Source organism: Porites lutea, chromosome 3, assembly GCF_958299795.1.
Source record: "Porites lutea chromosome 3, jaPorLute2.1, whole genome shotgun sequence".
Classification (NCBI taxonomy): domain Eukaryota; kingdom Metazoa; phylum Cnidaria; class Anthozoa; order Scleractinia; family Poritidae; genus Porites; species Porites lutea.
In genome coordinates, this window is record NC_133203.1 from 39,584,424 (window position 1) to 39,611,053 (window position 26,630).

The 26,630-nt window shown below is 38.5% G+C and overlaps 1 protein-coding gene across 1 annotated transcript in view; it reads left to right on the forward strand.

The window, feature by feature from the left end:
* Window positions 1-1,512: 1,512 nt before the first annotated feature.
* Window positions 1,513-26,630, forward strand: part of LOC140932277 (uncharacterized) — a 31,277-nt gene continuing 6,159 nt past the window's right edge. Inside the window, exons 1-6 of the mRNA XM_073381899.1 lie at window positions 1,513-1,601; window positions 7,480-7,566; window positions 12,622-13,966; window positions 14,341-14,393; window positions 14,486-14,553; window positions 24,214-25,949. Coding sequence (XP_073238000.1) covers window positions 7,508-7,566; window positions 12,622-13,966; window positions 14,341-14,393; window positions 14,486-14,553; window positions 24,214-25,949 — 3,261 coding nt within the window. The 5' untranslated portion in view covers window positions 1,513-1,601; window positions 7,480-7,507. The remainder of the gene's footprint in view (window positions 1,602-7,479; window positions 7,567-12,621; window positions 13,967-14,340; window positions 14,394-14,485; window positions 14,554-24,213; window positions 25,950-26,630) is intronic.

Sequence of the window (26,630 nt, forward strand, 5' to 3'; positions counted from 1 at the left end):
TTAGGTGACCGTTATTTTTACATTGCTGAGGTATTTCAGATCCGATATACTCACCAAGGAGAGCATGTTACACTTGTAAAGTCAAGCAGTAAAAGAAAAAAAGGCAAAGAACAATCAGCCCGAGGTTTAGATGACCTTTAGTCAGGATCCTATAACCCCTGCTTCAGTATAATTTAACTTCGAATACAAGTGATGTGTTATTTCCAGTGGTAGTTGTGCAAGTTTGCATGCTCCTTCCTCCTTGGTTTGTAGTGCTGCAGAGTCCGATAATTCATCAGAAGACGAACTACTTCTTGACGAAAATATTCCACTAGCTGGCTATAAAGAACAAGATGAAGAGGAAGACGAGGAAGCGATCGGCGATGTTGAGTCAGTGTCATCGCAATCGTGTTGTATACGACCAAGGATAATATTAAAGGTGGCTTTTGATACACGAAACGTTTTCTTGAACCTCTGATCAGTGTATGTGTTCCATACTTCTTCGAATCATCCCTTGTTACGGGGAAGCCGTCGACAAGATCGATCAGCAGTGGTTTTCTCGGAAGAAATAAGAAGAGCAGAAAGAAAAAAAACTTCTAATAATAACATTCGCCTGACGGTCAAAAGGAAAAGGATTTTCTGCTGCATTTCTGTTCTTCTCCTCCTCGAGTTTTGTAAGAGTTTTACAAGTAGCAATTTACGCTGGAGGTTACGGTGCGGCGCCATTTTCGTCACCGCTTACCGCTGTACTGACTACTGTGCGAACCCTGAATTAAGTTCGACTCTGGCACGACGTCTGAATTCAAGTCGTGCTTGTGCCGTGCTTCTGTCGAACCCAATATTAATTAGGTTCGGCACGGCAGAAGCACGACGTATGAACTTGGCCTGAGATACAATTTGTTCAACAAGGGGCTTTGTTACTTTGACAGACGAAGCATATTCGCGCCTTGCTTCAAGGGACGGGTTACGCACAGGGGCACCCAACGTGAATTTTCGGAAAATATGTGTTCGGAAGACGATTTGAGATCTAGAATTTTCGGAACATTTATTATTATTATTGTAACATTTACTTTTATAGCGCCATTTCCATTACTGTCCAGAGAGAGCACACCATTGAAAAGAAAGTGTTGATACCACTACCCTATGAGGAAAAAGGCTCCCTTATTCTATTAAAGATGTCTGTATAAGGACAATAAATTAGAACCTTTTTCGATATCACCGTAAATTTTTGTGCTAAATTCAAACTGTGATTACAACAGTCACTGAGGATTTGAGTGGGTCCCCAACATTCTCCTCTATCTGTATAATTCTTCTCGTCATTTATTCAGTCAGCCTCATTTAATAATTGCTAAATAAAGCGCCTTTGCTTATGTACGGTTGTATCAGGCGTAAAAGGGGAAAGAGAAGCGAAAGGAGAGACATTTCTCTCCCTCTCCCCCTAGGGAAGGCCATGATATATACGCAGGTAAGCAGTCTGGGTACTACCTCATGGATAGATACTTCATGTACGGGGACAAATATACCGCGTGATACAACACAATGAACACACACAATATGCAGACAGTGGCATCGTAGAGTTGGCTTGTGTATTGATCAGCAGCGCCGAAATCTTTTTGATAAAGGTAAGAAAAGCTTTTCAACACATTAAGCATACATCTTAGAATAGTTTGCGGGATTGAATTAATCGACAGAGTCGAAAATGCCCGCTTTTAGTCTGCGTGAATAACAGCTTGAGCCTACGCTTACCAAGCGATTTGTTGCATTGCTACTGTGATTGTTATTAAGCATGCTTAATTAACGAAGAAGATAAAGTATGGGTAAACATTTAACGGTGAAAGAGGTCTTAAAAATGCGACGTATTTTTGAATTTCCGCGTTTTGTAGTTCGTTTTTGATATTACGGTTGCAGTATGTTTAAACTGGAGTTATTACGTAACCGAATCTCGGTAGCTTGATCTTTCAGCTGATATTTGCACGCTGTGCAATTAGCTTATATTGCCGTATGGGATGATTTATTACTTTACATAACAAAAACGTTTCATACATAAAAGCCAGGCTTTATAACGAAAATTGAATTAAGTTGTCAAGGAGCAATGTAATAACGCGTGAATAGACCTTGTCACGGTTTTAAAAGCCATCTTGACAAGTGGGTAAGCGCGTGAGAAATTACAGCATTTGTATGAGAATGTAATGTCGAATAAGTTCAGTAAAACGGCTTTTCTGACAAAAATATATGTTGTCAGCTAAAGCTACCCAGCAACGGATTCTAATAACAAATTGTGGGGTGGTACCCATGCTTTACATTTCCACAGATGTTTCAGGTTGCAAAGAAAGTCAGTTTTACAGCTTGCCATTGCATCTCTTTGCATGCTGTGCTTGCTTTAGATTTTCCACATATTTGCCTACAATTTTCCAAGGATTAATTCCCAGGAAAATTGCCGGTAAATATATGGAAAATCTAAAGCAAGCATCTGGAGAAATATTTTTAGTTGGCAGGATGAAAAATTTCAGGGACAAATGTATAGAAAATTTAAAAAAGTGGTTCTTGTGCATGCAGCTGCATGTAATGCCCTCAAATTTTTGCAATAGAATCCGTACAAGTGCAAGTAAAGCTTTGACATGAAATTCTCATACAACCACTGTTAATTCTCACGTGGTTGCCTACCCATCAAGATGGCTTCCAAATCTGTGACAAGGTGTATTAGACAAAACTCTTCTCATGTGCTATCTCCCTTCATTTGTTTCCTTTTGTTTTTCTCCCTTTTGGGTCATAATATGAACTCTGACACGTGTCCACCAGGAAAAAATGTAGCCTTCTTTTATAATTGTCATTTGAAAATGGTTTTTGTTCACGCCAATCCAGAGTAAATTAGCCCAGGAAAAGGGCCAGCAGTAAGAATAAAGGGACCCTTTGACTGACGTGTGTAATTTGAAACCTACTTCTCAGGTACTGTATTTGTGTACTATGAAAAGATACACTTTTCTGCGCTTGGATAAACTCACTGGCTTAAACTTTAAAGCAGCTCCATGAACTGATAGGTTTTTGAATATCCAATGTAGATTTTTGCCAGTAGAGTTTGCCAGCACATCCGTTTGTCCAAAAAAGGCCAAAAGCTATGACAGCGCTTTTGGAAGTGTTGCTGATCAGTCTACAATTCATTTCAGCTTGTAACATTTAAGAAAACCTGCAGGCAGTTACAAGCAAAGCTATCATCACAGAGTTTTTTAGAAACAAGTAGTTTTCAATGTTGTGCAGTGGATATAAAGCAACTTTATTGAAAGCATGTTTTGCGAAATGCGAAAATACCGATTCTTCACAAAGCAAATTATACACCACAGTCTACAGGCGGGTCTACAGGTCACAGAGGTAAAAACCTGTTCACCTCTTACTCACAGTAAAGCTTCACTATTGATTCATTAAATCGCTCAAGGATTTTGGCCATGGTACTTACAGTTTTTAGGCCATCGCGTGCTCCGACAATCGTGTCCTGCGCTACAGGAATCACGTAGCACGCGACGCGATTCGTGTCTCGCAAGAATGTTGTAACTTACTTTTGATTGGTACTGTACAAGATTACAACGTAAACTAGAGTACGTATCTCGCAATGACCCTTGAGAAACTGGGTTTTATAGTAGCACCACTTAAGTTTAGCCCTGTTGGGTGGGGTTAGGAACTGGATGGGTAACCCACTGCAAATATCGTCATGAAGGTCCCCTCTTTGTTCTCTCTTGTCTTCTTCTTTTTTTTCATTTTTTGTGTATTGAAAAGCATATTTAGGATTAAAACGCAAACACAGTGGTACAGTTCGCATGAAAATTATTGGAATCTTACTTCAGGCCGTAGGATAGCCTGCGTGGCAGGCATTTGAAAGGGGAAGGAAAGGAAGTTTTAGGCGAGGGAGAAATGCGTGGGCCAGGGGTACTCAAGGAGGGAGGGAAGGAAATGCCTGCCAGGAAACCATTGTTTTTGCCATCCCACCCACTAATTATGTATGTAAAAATAACGCATCTGTGAATGACTAGTTGTCAAATAAGTCTGGCTGTGATGCACTTATTTTTAGCTTTTGTTTTCCTAAAACAAGAAATCTGTGGAAAGTACGTACTATAAAAAAAAAGTTCAAATGCAGTCGTCCATTAAAAGAAGAAAGTTGCAACAATGTGTGACGTTGTTAAAGCGTAGCCTGCATGGTATGCGTTTTAGGTCAAACAGCAGATATCAAGTACACAGGCAGTATGATATTTCCTTTCTTTCTTCTAGTGAGTAAAACAAGCCGTTGGGAGCTGAGACTTCTCAAAACCAGTCAGTAAACCTCATCTAGCTGACAGGTCTTTTCTTCATGCGTTTTTTTAACTGTGTTCTTCTATTCTCCTTTAAAGCTGAAATTGATGCCTCCATTTTTTAATTCTAACCATGAATTCCATTCAGAAATCTCATCATGCTTCACTAACAACATATTATTTAAATGATTACTGAAATTACATCAGTTAAGTTACTCAGGTATTGAGACTCTGATTAACATGTTTTGAAGACTGACCAATCAGGATTTTAACATTTGCCTGGTGGATGTTAAAAACGAGAAATACAATGGTCTTCTGGCAGGCATTTCCTTCCCTCCCTCCTCGCACCCACCTCGCGTTTCTCTGGTGCCTAAACAACTCCCTTTCCCTTCCCTTTCAAATGCCTTCCACGCAGGCTAGCCATGGCACAAAACTGAAATTTTGATTTATCGGCAGGGAATTTGACCGGCAAACTAATAAATTTGGTTTTCCACGGTATCAAACGATTTCTTAGCTAGATTTGAGGGGGAAAAGACAAGGTTTTGACGGTAAAAAGCCTAACTGAAACGCACTTTAGAGACTTTTTTGCGTGACATAACAGGACCAGCAAACTCATCTGGGAAGTGAGGTGCACTGAAAATTGCTCTTGTATCTCAATTTTGCTCGCATTTTGAAGCTACTAGCCCAAATTGCTTCAATGTTTTCTGTAAAATGCTTTTGCAGTCAATATTTCTAGCCAGTATAATAAATCAGAATAAGAATAAATCAAGGAACTCGAAGATATCTCAAACTAATTCCGAAGCAACTTTGGGACATCTGAATGCAACTTTGAAACATTCCTGAGCATTGCGAATAAGCTGACAGAAAAAATAATAATAATGCTGTAATTATATATAATAGAAGTTGACTTGGACAGAACTCAAGACAAAGCAATTACTATGTTCATTCAAATACATCCAAATCCTCTCAGGCTGTACTTTCACATGGTGGTTACATGCATATTTGTTTATCAGCATTTAACAGACTGAAATTTATAAATTTTTGTTGAATATCAACTTTGGCCACTTTTGGGTGTGAAAAGGTTAAAGTTTTTTTTTTCTCAGGTTTAGCCCTCTGTCCTTACTCACCTGTATGCATTTGATAAATTTGTTACAAAGCTTTGTCTAATTAACATGTGCCTAAGTTCTGTTTAAACTATGCATTGGCCTTCAGAGTGGTTGGGGAGTTGGGGAAGAGTAAAGACTATAAAAGACTGATTTTTACAGTGTGTAATGGGTCTTGCAGTTACTTGTTATCATAAATGGCAAATGGAACAAGGTTCTATGATCTTTTGTTAATAATTTATGAATTTTTATCCCTTTGCTCTTGCCCCAGAGGTGTGAATAACCTACAGAACAGAATACCACATTTGTAGAATTGACCGCTAATTCACTTGTTAAAATGCCCCACTGGCCACATGATTGCAGAAAACTATGATAAAGTAGCTTAATGATACAAGAAGGCTGAAACCCTGAGCGATTGCTGCAGAATTTCTTGTTGTACAGCATGTCATTGTCCTTCTATTAGGTTTGCAGAACTGGCTGCTATTTGGCCTGTGTTTAAAATTCTCTACGATACATGCTGCTAAATTTGCAATGAACAAAAAATCTTTTTATTTTAAAGAGTTGACAAATTGCTTGTCCCTGGCTTCCTGTTAAATACATAATTATGTTCTCTTGTATTTTACATTGATATTTCCAGCAGACAGTCTTTTCCAACAAACAAACAAACAGTCTGATATTCATTGAGATCTACATGCAGTTATTCGCAATAAATGAACCTTCACTGGTGTCCATGGTTTGATCGCTAATTATACTTTGAAGAGGAGAAATGACAGGCCCCCTTTTAACTAAGATCTGATAAACCTTTACACAATCACTAATGCTGTAATTAAATTACAATGTAGACAAAATACTTTTAACACCAAATTTTATTGATCTATTGAATACAAACTACAGTGAAACCTGTATTAAGCGGACAGCCTGGGGGAATGCTGTAGTGTCCGCTTAATACAGGATGTCCGCCTAATACAGGTTTCGATATATAATGTCATATGAGGTGTAAAATGCCATTCAAATGAACAGTGGAAGCGTTTATAATACTCCCAGAGACTATGACGATAGACTTTGCATTAATTTCTTTATCAAAGTGAACCCATTGATCATAGTACCATAAACATGGATTGCAACTCAAATTTGAAGAAATCAGATGAGTGAAACAAGCGCTATACAAACAAAATGAAATAGAAAACAATCCTGTACTATGGAACTAATCAAATAAGTTTGTCAAGTCACGTTTTTTGATGTAAAAATCGAAAAATTTGTGGGTGGCAATTCAAGGCAATCTTTCGTATTTCCGGTGTCTGGCGTGTTGGGTGGTGGAATTTAGTTACAAGTGTCCGTTTAATACAGGTTGGCAACAATAGAAACGGCCATTTCAGGTACTTTTTAGGTGTCCACGTCTGCTTAATAAAGGTTTCATTTAAAGTAAATAACGGAAATAAATTTGGGAACTTCGGCTACTGTCTGCGTAATAGAGGGTTTCCGCTTAATACAGGTTTCACTGTAATGTACTCAGTATCAAGTTGAAAAATTATGTTGATTATTTTTGTAACTGCAGAAATCCCTCAAACTAAACCAAATTAAAACTTGTTCTATTGCGAACCCCTTTAGGAGAACTCTTTATTGATAGGCACAATAATTTCCACCTCCTCATTTCTTTGTTTCTCGCTCCATGATTTTGTATGTTTGTCAAAAGGCACAAGATGTGAATATACAGGCTATCACCAACAGTGTCTTTATAACAAGTGACAACAATATTTTAGCCTGCCTTGAATTGTACATCGTATCTGTCTTTCTCTGTGGAATTACAGGTATTCACGTCCGTTTTGGCCGAAGTCATAACCAAAATGAAATGCAATGAAGCCGTAACAGTGCACTAGCTTTTCTATTGGCGGTGGTTTTTTTATCCGTTTAAGCCCTGGCAATAAACTGAATAATCTTTGTCAAGTTTTCTTACTAGTTTATAATGCTTTTTTACAATTTGTTCCATGCTAGATTTGTGGGTTTCAGTAGGGCTGGTAGTCAACGATTTTTAGTAGCTTAGTTACCCATAATTTCTTGTACCAATTTAAATTGCCAAGAATAAACACTCAAATTTGAACTTCTCCTTTTATTGAAAACAGGCATATCTCCAATAGAAAGTCAAGGCCAATGGCTGGAAGTCAAGACATAGAAGACAAAACATGCCTCTTTGAGAGCTCTAGTAAACTGTAAGTTTCTCAACTTTAGAGATTTCTCCTTCTTAAGCGCTTGACTACCAGAGTCAAATACACCAAGTAACCGGCAGCGGTTTCTGAATGACTGGAGTTTATTTATTTAAGACAACTTGAATGACCGGGTTCTTGGGGATTTCATTTGTCTGAGTGACCTCACACAGGATGTATATACGCATCCTTGGTAGGCAAGGGGTTAAGATTCCATGTTCTTTGCGTAGTTTACTGGTGTGGAAATTTGGAAAATGGTAGTCATTGTAGAACTCAGATGGTTTTGGCACAGAATAGGGCAATACTCTTTAAAGAGCACTGATGTGGAGATTTATATACATACTTTAGTCAAAGGCCTCCATTCAAGAACATCCTTATGAAAATCTGGTAATTTTGGAAAATGCTTTAACGTCACACAATCCTGCAATTTTATTTCTCCTTTACTACAGAAAAAACTTTGTAAACATTCCCACCTGGGTTTGTGTGTCATTTCCCAGAAATGATGTAGGCAAAAACCCAACCATTTTACAATTAGTAACACTGAAACCCACCCTCCCCAACGGAAAAAACAGCCTCTCTTGCCACCTGGACAATCTTGTTCTTTGTTGATTTTGGAAATACAGTAGAACCTTGATAACTTGAACTCGGATAACTTGAATTCTCTGCTAACTTCAACTAAAGTTCTTTTTCCTTGATGAAAGTTCCACTGAAATTTACATTTTCTACTCTAAAAACTCGAATTCCATGCTAACTCAACGTTTTTCAGTTCCCTTCCGAGTTCGAGTTACCAGGGTTCTACTGTATAATCTGGCATGATGTGCCTAATTGAACAAGGTCTTGAGCTTGAGTAAAGCTTCACTGTAAAGCTTCATAATTACATGTACATTTGTATATTTTACAACATTATATGAGGGGGAGGGGAGGGGGACTGTGACTATCCATGAACCAGAATATTGTAAAAAAGGGATAATAATAATAATAATAATGAAGTGGTGATCTGGAAGCCAGTAACCTTGCTTTGAATGAGGTATTAGGTAACATAAATAATCATGGTAATAGGAGTGAGTGGAGTCCAATTTGTTCTTTAATCATATGTGTGATTAACAAAGTCAGATGACCGAGTAGGAGTAGTCCGATGTTCAATCACGAGTATGATTATAGAGTGAATTGGATGACACAGAGTTCTGTTACAAATGTTAATTAATCATAACTACACTTACATGTAAAGTTGTATAACAAAAGTAATTGTGATACTTGAAGCTTTTTTTGAAATTTAAAACACAAGAATTTCCTGTTAGAAAGTCTTGGTAGAAGTGGAAACAGTCATTTAAGAACGGGCGTGCAATGGCGCATGGGGTGCATAATGTCCTATTACTCTGTCATATAAATGCTGAAATCAGGATAGTTGATAGGCAATCCAATTTGAGAATTTTGTTATTGTTATGATTATGTGCAAAATAAGCAAGCACAAAGTCTGAGTAAATTAAACCTACCACATACATATACAAAGCTGGGAAAAGAATGCGTTTCAGTTGAGAATAGAAATGAAGCAATTTTGAGGCCATTGTCAAGGACTGAACTGCATGCTAGCCACAGATACGGTTGAACCTCCAGCTGTGACCACCTCGTGTTGGCAACCACCTTTCCAAAACACCAAAAATGTTCTCAGTCAAAGCCTTATACTGGAACCTCCAGTAAGCGTCTGTGACCACTTTTTCGGCTGACAGTTTTAGAATTTTCTATTGTTTTCACCTCCAATATTTGACCACTTGGCGCATGGTCTTACTAAACAGTGAAGTACATAGTAAAAGTGGACAAAAAAGGAATTTATTATATGGCTGTCATTATTGTCTACACAGCTGTTACCCTGTATAATTAGTTCGATCTATAACTACGATATTAACCATTGCCCTTGAGAAAAAAGACTGAGATTTCCTGGTTTCAGTGTAAGAAGTTAAGTTTTTGTTCATCAGACGTTTTAGGGACATTTCTGTGCAAGAAGTCACATACACAAGTAAAATTTTTTAACCACAATCCGCATCCTTAAGTGCACTTCTGTAAAAGAACTGTCACGTAGAATAGCTAATGATTTTGTCAATAGAACTACCAGTATTTGGCAGGGGAAAGTAAACTTTCATTATTTTTTTATAATAAATATACCACTCCATTCTAGGTTGACTTCAAAATTTTGCCCTTGTGGTCGGGCTATTGTAAGCAAATGCCTTCCATGAGCAATCTCCAAGCCTTTCATTTTGGGTGGTCGCTTACAGGAGGTTCGACTGTATTGCCGGATGGAGGGATTTTTGAATGACCTTGGAAAATGGTTTCAGCAAGTGTTTGTTATTTGTTTGATCAGCCAACGGATGAAAAGATCAAAACATGGACTCTTTTTTTTCCAGCCAAAAAAACCCTTAATGAGGAGAAGGCCTTGTTCGATTGGCCATCCGTGTTGCAGTATGGCGTCAAAATAGTATCAGCTGATTTCAAGAAATTTCTCGGGCATGAAGTTTTTTGATCCAATGTTCTCTTTAATAACCAATCAAAAGCCATGCACAATAGAATCCATTTAATAAACCAATCAAATCGCTCTATTTCCATTTGTTTGTAGTTTTTGTTTTGTTTGTGTGTTTTCATTTCAAGGTCATATGAAAATCACTCTATTGTTGGTTTAAAGGTTTCATTGTTTGGTGAAATGAAAAAAAAATATTTTGTTTTGAAACCCATTTTGTGTCTCGCAAAAGAAACCACTTGAAAGTGGAGGGCTTTTTTAGTAGAATTCATTTCAAGTTCCTTTGTTTCCTTACCAAAAAAAGTCACAGGCAAAATTTCCTTAAATTTCGTGCCCATTGGAAAATTATCATATACCTGAATTACACGGATGTTCTTGCACATACAATTGTAGCCCTTCAATCACTCTTTTTAGAGAAGGCTTAGAACTGATAGTATTTTACAATGGCATGATTTTGTAATATACTGATCTCACCAATAGCCCATTTTACAGTTGCAGGTGAAAACGAGTCTGGAGTTGACCTTGTTTTGATACAGCCCTTCCTGCTTTATTATGTAAATCATGTCTTTCTTATGCTAACTAGTATTTTTTAAGCAAAATTTACATTAGAAAAGGATCTAGGTTTTTATCAAAACAAGGTCAACCTCAGCCTCACGCTCACTCAAAGGCTAGGACACTAAGCACACAACTGTAAACTGGCCTATTATCACATCAAAATGCAGAATCAAAATCAATACCCTCAAAAAATGGTGCAGTAATTAATGGTTCTTTTGCTTTCTAAACATTGTTTAGTAATACATGTATTTTCTCAGTAAATGTAATTAGTAGATCAGGTAGACTTTTTGAGGCAGGAAAAAACCCAGGTTCCATTGCCCCTGGCAAGTAAATTTTAATCTTGGGCCAGTGAAAATAGATGTTTGGTAGTTAAGTGGACTATTGAAATTAGCCTCAGCAGTCCCGTGAGTCTGTCTGAAAGTGTCAGCTTTGTGAATGGCAATTTCCAAACAGAAACTATATTAAAACTGACGACTGCAAAATGAGTGTTAAAACGAGTTGAAAGCATTCATGAATCAATATTTAAAATCCAAGTGCATGTTTGCTTGCTTGTGTTACTTCATGTACTCTGATCACCAAGGCTTTGTGTTGCATAATGTGACCTCCAGGGCTGGGTTGTTTGAAGCTGGGTTAACGTAACCCAGGGTTTGTGCGACATTTGAACTCAGATATGAGAACTTCAAAAGCAAATTCAGTTTAATTCTCTTTGCCTACAATTTGGTGATTGGTTAGTCTAAAAAGAATAGAGAAAATTATCCAAGAAAGTGCTTTTGCTAAAAAGAAAAAGAAACCCGCATTAAAATTTAACCAGGGGTTGGTGCCAACAGGCTTTTGAACAACTGATCCTTGGGAATTCTGTATTAACTTTCATTCAAAATGTATTCTAGAGATGGCCTGATCAGTGTTTTTTAAGGCAAGCTAAAAAAATATTGAAACTGAATGTAGCACTGAAATTATGTATGACATAAAGCCCTGTCAAACTCTTTATTTTAATGCCAGATGTTAGCACATGTATGTACATACATCCAATGTTTAGAGATTTTATGCAGTTAGCTGCAGGTTCATAGACATAATGTGCTCTGTGATAGAGTAGGACTTTGATGCCCTACCTAAGAGAAACAGTTTTGCATAGAGAAAGTTATGTCCAATAGCCCTGGGTTAAAGGAATTGCTATTACATGTACGGTGTAGGCTACTGAATTCTCTTCCTACACCTGCAACTTGCCCGACAGGCAAGTGAAATTTTTTAGGGGAGTGCCATATATTCTGCTCGTCGGGTTAGTTAAAATTACCCTTGAACCAGTACATGCTAGCTACCGCTTGCTCAAAGGAGAAGCTCTAAAATTGACTATTAATAGGGCTACCAAATGCTACTGAACCTGGCCTGGTAAATAACTGTAGGCTGTAGGTTTCAAATTCCACCCATACATTTACATGAATGTTTTACCTTCCCCAAGAACTTGTGAGGGTCTGTTCATTAGCAATTTTTACTTTTTGAGATTTTGTGTTTTACTGATCATTTTATCGAGATACTCATTTGTTATTACTTTTCCTTGGCTAGCCTCATAAAGAAATTCTTTTAATTTTTAGATTTTGTTTTGAAGACACCTTTTTAAGGCACCCTGTGTAGAGATTTCCCTATTTCATTGATTCTTTTTTTTCGCCTTAAATGTTTTTGTAAGAAAAATATTGCTCTTCTCTTCTCCGGCACATTAAGTCCTTACAGTTACATGAATATTTTGTTTATACATGCACGGGGTGGAGCGAGTAAGTCCGAATAGGATAAAGGAACTGGGGTAAGTGTGATGGACAAGTACTCGTTTGAACCAAGATGAACTAGCATGGTATTCAGTAAACGTTAGTGCTCATCACCTTTCAAACTCTAGGATTATGTACTATTATTATTAAATATTGACGCATCCAATTCAGAAATGCTTGATTTTATCATTTAACCTAATAAGCCTTTAACTAATAGTGTTTTCATTTGATGTTTAAAAGGACTGATGAAAGAGAAATGCAACCCATGCCCTTTAAGTGCAATGAATGTGGCAAGTGCTTTGGAGATAAGAGAAACCTTAAAAAACATGAGAGAGTCCACACCGGAGAGAAACCTTATCAGTGTACTCAGTGTGGCAAGTGTTTTAGCTTAGCAGGAAACCTAACGAAGCACTTCAGAATTCACACTGGAGAAAAACCCTTTGAATGCAAAGTGTGTGGCAAGCGTTTCAGCCGAGCAGGACACCTAAAAACACATGAAGGAGTTCACTCTGGGGAAAAGCCGTATAAGTGTGAGAAGTGTGGCAAGTGTGTAACCCGACCAGAAAACCTGAAGGCTCATGAGCGAACGCATACTGGAGAAAAGCCGTTTGAATGCAAACAGTGTGGGAAGTGTTTTAGCCGACCAGAAATTCTAAAGGCTCATGAGCGAGTCCACAGCGGGGTGAAGCCATTTAAATGTAAGCACTGTGACATGAGTTTTAGGCAAAGGGGGCACCTAAGAGTACATGAAAGAGTTCACACTGGACGAAAGCCTTATGAATGCGAACAGTGTGGCAAGTCATTCACTGACGGAGAGAGGCTGAAAAAACATAAAAGAGTTCATACTGGAGAAAAACCTTACAAATGTAAAGAGTGTGGCAAGTGTTTTAGCCAACCAGGGAACCTAACGACTCATGAAAGAGTTCACACTGGTGAAAAACCTTACGAATGTAAACACTGTGGAAAGCGTTTCACCGAAACAGGAAGCCTTAAGAAGCACGAAAGAGTTCACACTGGTGAAAAGCCTTTTGAATGTAAACATTGTGGCAAAGGTTTTAAGCGTTCAGGACACTTAAAAGCTCATGAAAGAATCCACACTGGTGAAAAACCTTACAACTGTAAACACTGTGGAAAGTGTTTTAGCAAGGCAGAAAACCTTACGTCTCATATCCGAGTTCACACTGGGGAAAAGCCGTTTGAATGTAAACAGTGCGGTAGGTGGTTTAGCAAAGCAGCAAACCTATCGACTCATAAACGAGTTCACACGGGGGAAAAACCTTATAAATGCAAACATTGTGGCAAGTGTTTTAGCCAAGCAGGAAACTTAAAGACACATGCAAGAGTTCACAGTAGGGAAACGCCTTATGAACATGAACTGTCTGGGGAATGTTTAAGTGAAGCGGAAAGGCTAGGACATCGTGAAATACATGTAGTCTTTGGTAAAGAGAAGCCTTTCTTAATGGAAGCAGTGGGGCAAGAATTTAAACCTTTATGTACGGCTGTGGCCGGACAGCTAGGGACACATGACAGTGCGCAATTTTTGAATTGCGTTAATATTGGCATAGAAACGAATGTCAGTCTTAACGTTTGAGATTAAAACGCTGGATAGGAGCTAAAGAGATGTTGGTGTCAGGACCACAAGAATTCTAAACACGTCATTTGTTTCGAAAACGAGAGCTGGAGATAATGTTCCAAAAGGCCTACAACCAGTCATCGTTCAGAAACACAGCTGTTGGATTTGTCAAGAGAAGATGGGTAGCGAGGCACTTCTTTAACATTATGAAAGCCGTATGAAAGACTTGTGTAAATATGAACATTTGGAGAACGTTTCTTCGTTTCTTTATCGTTTAAAAATAGTTATTTCTCTGTTGAGACATCTTAACTTTTTTCTTTCCTTCGCTTATATTTATGTTGCATTAGTATGGAATAGCAACCGTTTGATTCAGAATTAAATGCCAGGGTTATCGGTCCTTTCGATACCAGTCTTTCAGTCGAGTTGTAAGTAATTTCAGGTACGTGGCGTAAATAACGAACGATATTCGTCCCAATTGGTTTTCTTGTTCACGCGCAAACTATACTTGAAGTGATCAAAATTTTTGTGCAGGTTTGAGATTGTATCAAAACGACTTGTACCGAAACGACTGTTTCTTACGTGTCATGTGATCGAATCAGGTACGTTTGGACGTTAGACTAACTGCTTCTGGTATAATTGTATAGCACGAAAGATGTAATCACTTCGGTAACCGAGGGTTCAGAGGAGGCCAATTTGTCGTACCAACACGCACAGTGTAAAACAGGATGAAAAACATTGTCAACGTGTCCTCGAGTTATAGTTTGTTACTCAATATATATCATATACCGCACCCGTAAGGCAGAATTGAGAGCTGGGCAGATGCCGAGATCGGTTTATAGCGCTTTGTTTCTAGTTCGGAAATTCTTCGCCCTCCCAGAACTTCGGTTGGCAATAGTTTCTACCCAAGCAGTCAGTGTCGGCGCCATTTGACTAGAATCCAATCGGACTTGAACAACGATCGCGTGACGCAGCATAGCATGCGAATACGCTCTCTGCGGGGAAGCCTTTAGGGGCCCGGGCAAGAGAAAACCCTGTCCCCCCCCCCCCCCCCCGCCTACTCCAGAGCCCCCAAAAGAGCTTGACATTATTTTGTGTGTTTGTAGTATATTTAAAGTTAGCCATTATATTTTTACATTTTGTGTTCTTTTCTGTGGCTTCTTTCAAGAAGATGCCTTGTTAATGTAGTAGTAACGAAGTAATAGCACCGGAAAACAGTGTAGCAAGAAGCTTCAGTTATTCGGGACACAAATGACACAGTTAGGAAATCACACCGGAAAAGCCTTATGAATGAAAACATTGTGAAGGACATAGTGGAGAAAACATTTCTGACTTAAACATGACCATGTCATGGAGCTCTATGGCGAGTTGTATCCTCGGAAGTCTAAAGAAAATTTATTTCGTGTTTTTCTCAAAGGGATAACGCAAAATGCTCCTTTTCTGCTAATTTTTAAACCGTTCTACTTAAAAAAAAAAACTTGCCCGTGTTTTCTTCCATCTGCTAAAGACAGGCGAATATTATTTGCGGGTACAGTAATAATGTATTTTAAAACAAAAGTAAAAGCAAAATTGAACGTTCTTGGATGGGCATTTGACGATACGATAAATACACTCTGCGAGTGGAGCCTGCCTTTGTCTTCTAATCATCCTGCCTCGTACCCAGGCGCGTTCTGGCGGAGTTCGAGAGCGACTAAGATTTTGGCTCCGCGCTAGGTATCATGGGAAATGCGAAGAGAAAAACGCTCATTTTCTCGTTCACCCTTCCCAGCGTCAATTACACCCACGCTAAACGTTCCCATAGTCCATTACGCGATACTCCTTGATGGCTCATGCAGTCGCGTTTTCTGTTTTCCACACTTGAGACACCTAGGAACGAGGCGGTTCATGGTCGATAAGGAGAAAAGAAGGCTCTGCTGCCTGAAGTCTTTGAAATGACCGCAGCCCGAACTTCTGGACCAGCAAACTCGTTTTTCTTGTGTAAGCATCCGTTTATTGATAAACCAATGTCTTAACTGAGTCCGCTGTATCAAGCGCACGGCTATTTGGCCTGGGTTCGAAATCGTATCCTAGCAACACACAGCGCATGCTCAACAAAGAAGTTACTCGATTTTTGCAGAGGTCTCGAGTAAGCCAAAATCGAGCAAGCGAAAGAGAGACTCAGTTGGCAGGATGCGGTCAAAACAACAAAGACCCAAAATATTGTCCAATGATATATAATGGTAACAGGACTGAGTGGAGTCCAATTCGGTCTGTAATCATACGAGTGATTAACAAAATCGGACGACCGCGTAGCGGGAGTCCGATTTGTTTAATCACGAGTATGATTACCGACCGCATTGGACGACACGAAGCTCTGTTACCAATTAATCATAACTTTAACAAAATTTGTGATATAATAGGGTATTTTTTAAATCAAAACACAAGACATTCGAAACTTTGTTTTGCTAGCAGTGAAAAAAAAAGCCATTTAAGCGCGCACGTGATGGCGCGTACTGTCCAATTACTTAGGCATGACGCGTACTGTCCTATTAAACTGTCCAATTAAGGCTGAAATCAGGGCAGTTGATAGCCAATCAGATTTGACAATTTTGTTAAAGTTATGATTATTAGTAAAATCCAATTAGTGGTCTATTATTAATGCTGCGTTCTGATTGGTTGAGCTACTACTAAGCTATATGTTATAGCCCACTAGTAGCGAAAAGCGCCTGCTTTGAAAACCAAAACAATGACGGCTGAATCGCGTATTGTTAGCTAAAGTTGTTTTGTCTTGATATAATTGACCAACTAGTTGGATTTTACTTATAGCCTCTGAGTCAATAGCCCATTTGGCCTTCGGCCTCATGGCCTAGACTTAGAGCCCGAAGCTCGAGGAATAATTGTTAAATAATCCTTACCATTTTCATTTGGCGAAGCTAATTTTTTTAACCTTTCTTTCTTTCTATTTCTGATGTGAGGCTTTTTGGCCTTTTTTTTGTATTGTACTTGTCGTAAGTGTAATAAAATTGATTCATTTTTGTTATGAAACATGAACGATTTGGCCCGCTTTTCGAGTTTTCGATTTTGTTTCTTCACAGATTTTGCGATAATAGTGTTAAGTTTCTCATTTAGTTTTCATCATTTTTAGTTTCATTTCATTTCCAGTGTTTCATTTACGTCATTGCTTTGTTTCTAATACTCCCCCTGGATAGCTCTTATTTCAGTCGATTGCACGTTTCTCGCATAATACAGTAGAAGAATAAGTTTTGTGTCATTTAGTTTCGTTTCGTTATTTGGACGTTTACTGTGTGGGCCAGATATGTAAGTAATCATTTTCGTTTCCTTTCGTAGATATTTTTGTTGATTTAGTCTTCAGGTTATTGATTTAGTACTTTATTTGTCCCCTCGTGGGCATACATGTGTACATTTCGTAACAATTTCGCATATTTCGTAATTAACTACAGTATGGATATTTCAGTTACCTTTCTACTAATTTTATCGTCATCGAAAGTCAATATATAAAGCGTTTTATTTAGGTTAAGTGTTGTTTAGTTGTTAAGTGTTTTCCATGTAACAATAAGATTCTTCATGCGCGGGGTTCCGCCCCCAAAATGCACAAGCTTGTACTTTGTCATTAAGCCTTTCGTACACAGTTATGTTTTTTGGTCTTTTGTTTCGATCGCTACTCTTTTATATTTTGATTTCCCCTATAAGTTAGTTCATTTAGTTGTATTTGTTTTTTAGTTTACGAGAATCATTGATCGCTGGCAAGAAATAAATCAAGTTGATTACATTACATCATTTCATCGCCTGCAAGTTTTTGTTCTCCGTATTTAAATATCCCCGATCCAGGGGCGGATCTAGGGGGAGGGTGCAGGTGGTGCGCACCCCCCCCCCCCCTGAGATGACCTGCGGTTTTCTAATACAACTGATATTCTGCAAAAAAAAAAAACTATGTGGTTTATTGGTGTTGAAGTAGAGCAAGAGACGAGTGCACCCCCTCCTAAGAAAAATCCTGGATCCGCCCCTGCGATCAGTTAGCGACACGTTTGATTTGATAGTAAAGAACATGACCGTCGCTTCGCTGCAACAAATAGAGTAATTAAAAAACAGAAAGCAGCGGGGATCTTAAACTCCGGGGGTACTCCCCATAATAGCCCATACGGGGCTCCTCCCGAAAGGGGTACTTTTTTATACGTTCTGGAATATGAAAGTGTAGGAGTTTTACTGCGTGGCTAGGGTTTTACTAGCTGAAGTCTGTAAAGGGGTAGTGTCATCGTGGTCAGTGATGAGACTTTAAAGGGCTAACAGGCGAATTTATGGTTGTGAGAAACACAAGAAAACCTCCTGACCAAGATAGTTATTCTTATTTAAAAGACTGCGCGTGCATGCTACAGCAGCTGAAGACTGATCCGGGATGGGTTACTTACCAACTTGAAAATCGGATTTGGTTCTGATCCTCGGCTGCATGACCTAAAACTTCTTGTACTTGAGCTTTTCCACTTTGCATTCTAGTTCTTTATGAAGAACTGATACCATCGTTGTTTCTAAATTCAATAAGCCTATCGTCTCTATTAAGCCTCTCCTCAAATGGGCTTATAAAAAAAATAAGCCCCCCAGGGGGCTTAATAGAGGATTTACGGTAAGTAAACGAACGATAACCGATTTTACAATAACTGATTGAATCCCAGTTTCTGAGGGAGGAGGGACGTCTGTACACAGGCTAATTGAATCCTTGCGCGCGCTGATTGGTCGAAAGCTATGGTCTATGAGAGTATAGACCATGGAAATGACGTAACATGTCACGCAGTGCCGGTTGTTTTGTTTTTGGTTTTTCTTAAAAAAATAAATATTGTAAAAAAAACAAATCGACCACAATTTTCCATGGTAGTACACTCTTAACTTTGCAGTGAAACCACACGCTCGCGGTTCGTGGTTCCACTTAAGTTTTGAACATTTTCACAGGAAAAAATAACGGATTCCCATTTTTGGATATTTTTGGATATTTAAAGAATACCCACAAAAATCCCAAATTTGGAAGAGTGAGACGAGTCCCAATCTGGGAACTTGTTTGGGAATTCCCTGGTTGGGACTTGTCTCACTTTGCCAAATTTGGGATTTTTATGGGTATTCTTTAAATACCCAAAAATATCCAAAAATGGGAATCCGTTATTTTTTCCTGTGTTTATGACGTCATTTCTATAGTCTAAGAGTGTAGACCATGGGAAATTGTGGTCAATTTGTTAAACACCTGACACAGGTGATCAGAGGCAAAAAAGAAAAAAATCCGGGGGGTACTCCTGGGAATTCTTGGTGGGGGTGTGCCGCCCGGCTCTTCAAAAACAACATATCTTTGGACTATGATTTGCCCCAAAAAATTAACGCTTGCCCACAATGACCACCATGTGTTTGAAGTCACTGCACTTCGCCGCACTCGAGCTGATATTTTAAAACCCACTCTGGCCAGTCGGACACTCGTAGCTTCGCGGATCACTAAAAATTAAATATAAACAAAATCCTCAAAGTAGAAGTTATTGCGTTGATATGTGGGCAGAAAAAAGGTCAATCTTTATCTAGTAAAATCTTCCTAAATTTCAAAAATACCGGACTGCCGGTCATTTAGTGTTTTGAAAACCCCAAGATGGAAGGCAAAGCACTGGACACAAAATCAACTCACAACTCGAAGGCACAATTATCAGAAAAATACTCGCCTCTTTGAAAATGTTCAAAACGTTTATTCGACCTCAGACTGACGGAATGATCCGTTTTTTCTTTAACATTGGTTGTTCTGAATCCAAAGTAATTTTCAAGTGACGAAAAAACAACAAGAACAACAACAAAAAAACGAATAAAAAGGCTTTACAGACCTCTACAAGGAGCAAACGTTTCGCACAAGTGCATTGGTAAACGTCTACCTTGTGCATTTCACAAACAAACACAGTCGAGTCCACAGTCGACACAGCCGGTCAACACAGAAAAGCCCGCCGTGAGCCTGCGATAAGGGATGCGCAGAAGCTTGCGCAGAACGTTTTTGCGCCCTGAAGTCGGCTCCGCAGGCGGTGTTTGTTGATGGTTTTCATCAGGGCGGATAAAGGTTGGGCGGTGAAACGAGCGCTCCGCTCTTCATTTAATGTGTGATGCGGAGTAGGACTGGCACGAGCGCTCTTTCCGCGCTTCCGGTGCGCTTCAAGGCCGGCGAAATTTTCCTTTTTGCAAACCGGAAATCCTATTTTCTTTCTGTAATTTCAGGCTACTATGTTAAATAGATAAATTCGTTTCATAACAATATCAATAAACAGTTTCATATGTTTGTGTCTGTACGTCTATAAGTCAAACTTGTTGGTCGTATAATGCCAAAATTTGAGTTTAATTTGAAAGTGTTGAATACCTCCTCCTTCCACTAAGTATCACCTAATCGTCTTTCGCCGTTTCGTTTGCAAAAGCTTAACACTTCTTAACCTCAATTTTTACATATGTTAAAAGAGGATAAATTTTATATAACATAACAAAAAATTAGATTGATATATATTGATATAGTGGCGTTGTACTTCTTCAAACTTTGCTTCTCGGGTCAAACGCGCCATGGCGATTCGCGCAATGCGTTGCAAATCCGGCAACCGCATGTAAACAAAATTTATTGAGGTTAGTTGTAAGGTTTTTTCTCCGTTTTTCTCTCTGAAACAAAACAAGGTAAACAGAAAAAACTGAGGGGAAACTAAGTTTGAAGTTTCGAAGAAACAGAAATACATCTGAGATGTTTTTTTCAAAATTAAAAAGGATGATGGTGATTGAAATTAGCATAATTTCACCTTGCACGAGCTGCACGCATTTATAAAATACACGTCGTCATCTAGTTGTGAAACACGATCTGCTGCCTTTTAGTTTGCCATGGATGACATGGATGAGATTTTCCTTCGTGTTTTAGACAGTACTTAGTTGATTTTGTTTTGGAATAACATCGACATTGGCGAGTAGCAGAACGAAAATATAATTCAGTGGTAGAGTCATGGAAGTAATAAAAGAAACCCTTTGAAAGAGATGTTTGTCTACTCCAACTAAAACTCCCGCAAAAATAGCAACATTTGCCTCTCGGAGACCGCATACCAGCACAAAGGAACGAGGAAGAAGTGCAAGAAAACAAGTCAAGCCGCCATATATAATTCAGTGACAGCGGCAGTGTCTAATGTACAAATCACATCATATCGCAAGCCCTGACCGGAGGCGAAAACAAGCGACATTCCTAAGCAGAGTCCCAGTCCACTGCATCACACCTTTTTGCTCGGACGCGCTCGTTTCACCGCCCAACCTTTATCCGCCTGGTTTTCATCGTTTTGTGCGGCAGTGGGTTAACAAAGCAAGAAGACTTCGTTATTATAGGTAAGAAAAGCTTCTTAATGCAAAACGTTCTGGTAAAGTCAGTTGTAGAAATCGAATAATAGCGATTATTTAACAATCTGTAATTATTCGCAACTAATGCTCAGCAGTGTGATGTCAGATCCCCTGGACGAAGTCGAGGAGATTATCAAGAATTCAACAGTATTAACTGAGCCTGAGGCGAATAATTGTTTTACTATAATTACTCGGGTTATTATCGTAGAGAAAAGGGGAACCCATAGTTCAAATTGTTTCTTTTGTCGAAGAACAGTGTAATGTTTAGCAAATATTTACGCATTCAACAGAGACGCCATGCGATCAACGTATTAAAGCAATGCTATGAATGCGATCGCGAAGGTGACCCGAAGATATAGCCAGAGCGATAAGAAACTATGCTTTTGTGAACTCGATAGATATAGAATTGTTTGTTTATTTTTTACTCTTTAACAATATTCCTTGAGCCCGAATGGACTCAGAGTCAAATAATTATATGCCATGAGTGCGAGCGGAATTATCGTTTTAGTAAAATCCAACAAGTTGGTCAAAAATATGGAGACAAAACAACGTTAGCTAGTTAAAGCTAGACTTTAATCCTTTTTTTGCCGCCCAAAATCCGGTGCTTTTCACTACTAGTGGGGCTATAACTATAGCCTAGTAGTAGCTCAGCCAATCAGAATGCACCATTGATAATAGACCACTAGTTGGATTTTACTAAATTGTTTTATTACAAAACTCATAACACGTTATTGCGTGTCGGGTTGTTAAAATTGCAACATTTCTGTCAACAATGGAAAGTATCATGTCAGATTTCAGCCCTGTGATTATAAATATTTCCAAAAAAGCGCTCTTAGTTTCCCACTTTGGCCTTCACTTTCTCGGCTTATATTTAACGAAAATGCTTCATTTTTGGTATTTGAGTTTAGGTTAAGAGTACATTTCCAATAAGCGATTTTGTAAGCTTTATCATTTTTGACTTTATAGCACTTCTAATACCTTAGCTTAAAAATAAAAATGTTCTACAAGTTTTAAAATTTTCGAAATATATTTTGCTCTTTGAGCCTCAAGCCTCGTTGACTGACGAGGCTCGGAGAGCAAAATATATTTCGAGGATTTTAAAACTTGTAGAACATTTTTATTTTTACATTTTACATTTCATTGATTTAAATGCAAATAACACAAGAGATCTTGGCCCAGTGTGACGAAATGTATAGTTCAGGAAATCACCAATTCAAGGACAAAAAGGCATTTTGAAGAAAATTAAAGTGCCTTAAACCTTTGTTATAATGTTATTGCTGGGGAGCGACCATAGGGAGCGAGCAGCAACATAATCAGGATTTAAGGGAAATATATAAGGGGCGGCGAATTCTCGAATTCATCACTTTTTACCACAATGCGTTGCATTTAACCACACTTTTTACCACAATGCATTGCATTTAACCAGAGTGCACTGTGCCACGAACAAGTCAAATAAAAACACGGGGAAGTTCGCATCGTTCGCTGCCCAGACTCAGAGTTTTTTCTACAGCACGGTTAGAGGTCTTACCAAATTTAAGACACGCAGGAGTCTTTCAGATGAATACGATGGTTAACTTGGGGATTGGATTTCAATTCAAGAGCCTTTGACTCGTCCAGGTGTTAAACCTGAAGAAGATGAGTATTTGCTCTTTGACTCCGCAACACGGGGGATATACAAATTCCAGCTTGCTAGAAGGTGATTTGAAAGTGAGAAAATGTCATGCCATGCTATTCTTAAGAACCTGTATGAGCCGAAAATGGATGTGATTTTGACCATTCGCTTCAAAATAACAGCGGAAATCGAGATAACAAAACATATGTTTTGTGTCCTACATTGCAGACAAGGATGTGTATCGGCATTTTGAAAAACATAATTATGTTCTTTCATTCATTCATTCATTGCCATGGACTATGCGTTTACATTGTTTTTTACTGTTAATAGCTCGATTAATGCGGCTGGCAATCATCTTGCCGGCGGAAGTTTCACGGAAAAGGAATTAAATTAAAGACTTTTCCCAAAATTACGTAATCAGTCTCTGTGGTGTAGTGGTGAGGTGTAGTCGCATCAAACCGATGGTGCCAGGTTCAAATCCTGCCGAACTCTTTTTTTCCTTTCTTTTTTTTCTGTTTTTTGTGTTGTTGTTTTCTATAAATATATAGCTAAATAACTGTTACTTAATAAAGTGCAATAAACAGCAAGAAAAGTATCATGTTTCCAGAGAAAAGATAGTACACCCTATATTAAATATATGGATAAACAATCTGAATTTCTATCCTTTCCTACCATTTCAAGTGGGAAAACTAGAGTTGATAACCACTTGATCATTTTTTAAACGACGTTCCCACGAGTTCTTTATATAGACTGATAGTAATTATTTTTCTAGTACTTTCCAAAATGTAAATAGGACATTCAATGTCATTTTCAATTCTTTTAAGTCCCACTGCCTAACTAATGCCAGTATCAACAGAATGTGCCGCAGCATTACTATCTTTTAGATACCCTAGTTTAGCCATAAAAAAAGAAAAGTCAAAGAAAATGCTAAACTACATCAGCGGTCAAAAACCACAAAAAAATCAGTTTCCATGTAACAGGCCACCTTCACGACCGCTCAATGTTCCCTCAGTCAAAATTGAGAACCCTTCAAGGCATAATTTATCGAATAGAGGAAACAATGATTAAGCTTATTGGGTAGTGGTTGAACACGTGAATTGCATATGGCTACAGCTAAACTTCTGGTTATTGGTGTGTTTTATTTGTTTAATTACAATGGCTTATTTTTTGCATAAACTATTATTTTTCTATCTGTCACGCTAGCTAGTCAAGTTTTTTAAATTCAGAATGATTTAACACAAAACCAGGTCTTTAACTAATGCTTTATATAATTTGTGTTGTAAAGGACTGATACAAGGAACCCCAGCACAGCACGTTTCCAGGAGTACTAGATCAATGTCCTTTCAATACAAGCAGTCTCATAAGATTTTCAGCAGTGCAGTAAACTTAAGGATTCATGGCAGAGTCCACACTGGGGAAAAACCTCATGAATGTAAAGAGTGTGGCAAGTGTTTTAGCATAGCAAGAAACCTAAGGACTCATGAAAGAGTTCACACTAGTGAAAGGCCATTTGAATGTAAACAATGTGACAAGTGTTTTAGTCGAAAAGCACAACTAAAGATTCATGAAAGAATTCACACTGGGGAAAAGCCTTATCAATGTAAACAGTGTGGCAAGTGTTTTAGTCAGGTGGGAAATCTAAGGATTCATGGAAGAATTCACACTGGAGAAAAGCCTTATGAATGTAAACAGTGTGGCAAGTGTTTTAGTATTGCAGGACAGCTAAGGTTTCATGAAAGAATTCACACTGGGGAAAAGCCTTATGAATGTGAACACTGTGGCAAGTGTTTCAGTCGTACAAGCTCTTTAAGGATACATGAAAGAATTCACACTGGGGAAAAGCCTTATGAATGTAAACAGTGTGGGAAGTCTTTCAAATGCGCATCTGTCTTAAGGAGTCATGAAAGAGTTCACACTGGGGAAAAGCCTTATGAATGTACACAATGTGGAAAGTGTTTTACAGTATCAACAAGACTGAAGGATCACAAACTATGTCACACTGGGGAAAAGCCTTTTGAATGTAAACAGTGTGGCAAGTGTTTTAGACAGGTTGGACATCTAAGGATTCATGGAAGAATTCACACTGGAGAAAAGCATTATGAATGTAAACAGTGTGGCAAGTGTTTTAGAGTTGCAGGAAACCTAAGGGCTCATGAAAGAGCCCACACTGGGGAAAAGCCTTATGAATGTGTACACTGTGGCAAGTGTTTTAGTCTTACGAGCTCTTTAAGGATACATGAAAGAATTCACACTGGGGAAAAGCCTTATGAATGTAAACAGTGTGGGAAGTCTTTCAACTGCGCATCTGCCTTAAGGACTCATAAAAGAGTTCATACTGGGGAAAAGCCTTATGAATGTACACAATGTGGAAAGTGTTTTACAATATCAGGAAACCTGAAGGATCACAAACTAATTCACACTGGGGAAAAGCCTCATGAATGTAAACAATGTGGCAAGTGTTTCAGGCAAGCAGGAGACCTAACACGTCACAAAAGAGGTCACACTGGTGAAAAGCATTATGAATGTAAACAGTGTGGCAAGTTTTTTAGCCGAGTAGGATACCTAACACGTCATGAAAGAGTTCACACTGGGGAAAAGCCTTATGAATGTAAACAGTGTGGCAAATGTTTTAGTGAAGTAGGATCCCTCAGGACTCATGAAAGAGTTCACACTGGGGAAAAGCCTTATGAATGTAGACAGTGTGGCAAGTGTTTTAGTCAACCAGGAAACTTAAGAGCACACGAAAAAAAACACATTCCAAGTAGGTCGTGTAAAAATTCTACCGAAAAGGACAGTGCGTCTTTTTATTTGCGATGTAAGATAAAGAGAGCAGGAGGTAAAAAGGTTGATGTTAGGGCCACAAGAGTTACAAACAACCAGCGAGCAAAAGGAAAGTTTAGAAATAGTAAAGTAAAAGGCCTGCGATCAGCTATCATGGAGAATTACAGCTGTTGGATATGTCAAGAGGAGATGAGTAGTAAGGCTTCTCTTCTTCAACATTATGAAAACCATATGAAATTCGTATGTGAAGATATTTCTTAAGTTACACTGTAAGAAACGTTTCGGTTCTGTTGCCTTTTTCCTTATTGATTTTCTGGATCAATTTAGGTTTCAGCGAAACTGCCCACCTACTTCTTCCCTAAGCTAACATTAACACTTACTTCTCACTTAGGGCAAAATGATGGCTTAGGGGAGGGGTAGTTGGGCAGTTTCCCAGAAACCTAGATTGATCCAATTTTATTTTGTGTTCCATGATAGGATTTGTTCAGATTTAAATGACTTTTGGAGGGCCCTTCTCTTAACAAATTTGTAAAGATGGCTTTACATCTTACTAACGCTTAGCTGAGGCAATATTAGCTGGCAATATTTAGGGACATTTTTGCTTGCAGGTCTGGTGCGACTTACTGTGGAATTAAAAATTGATGAAGGAAACATAAAGTAATTGAACAGCATTTAAATTTGGTCAAAGGCAAAAAAATAAACTGTTGTTTGTCATATTAAGGACTAAATAGAATGTCGCTGTGCCAAGTTTTTAAACTCTTTCGATTAAGAAATTGAAGTTAAACCAATTTAAAATTTAAGTGGGCGGATACTGGGCAAAAAACTGAGCACTTAACATTTGTAAGCAAATTTCGGCAAATATTCTGACAAATGGCACTGGACTTGGAAACCTTTCCGAAAAGAGGAATGGGTTAGATTTGT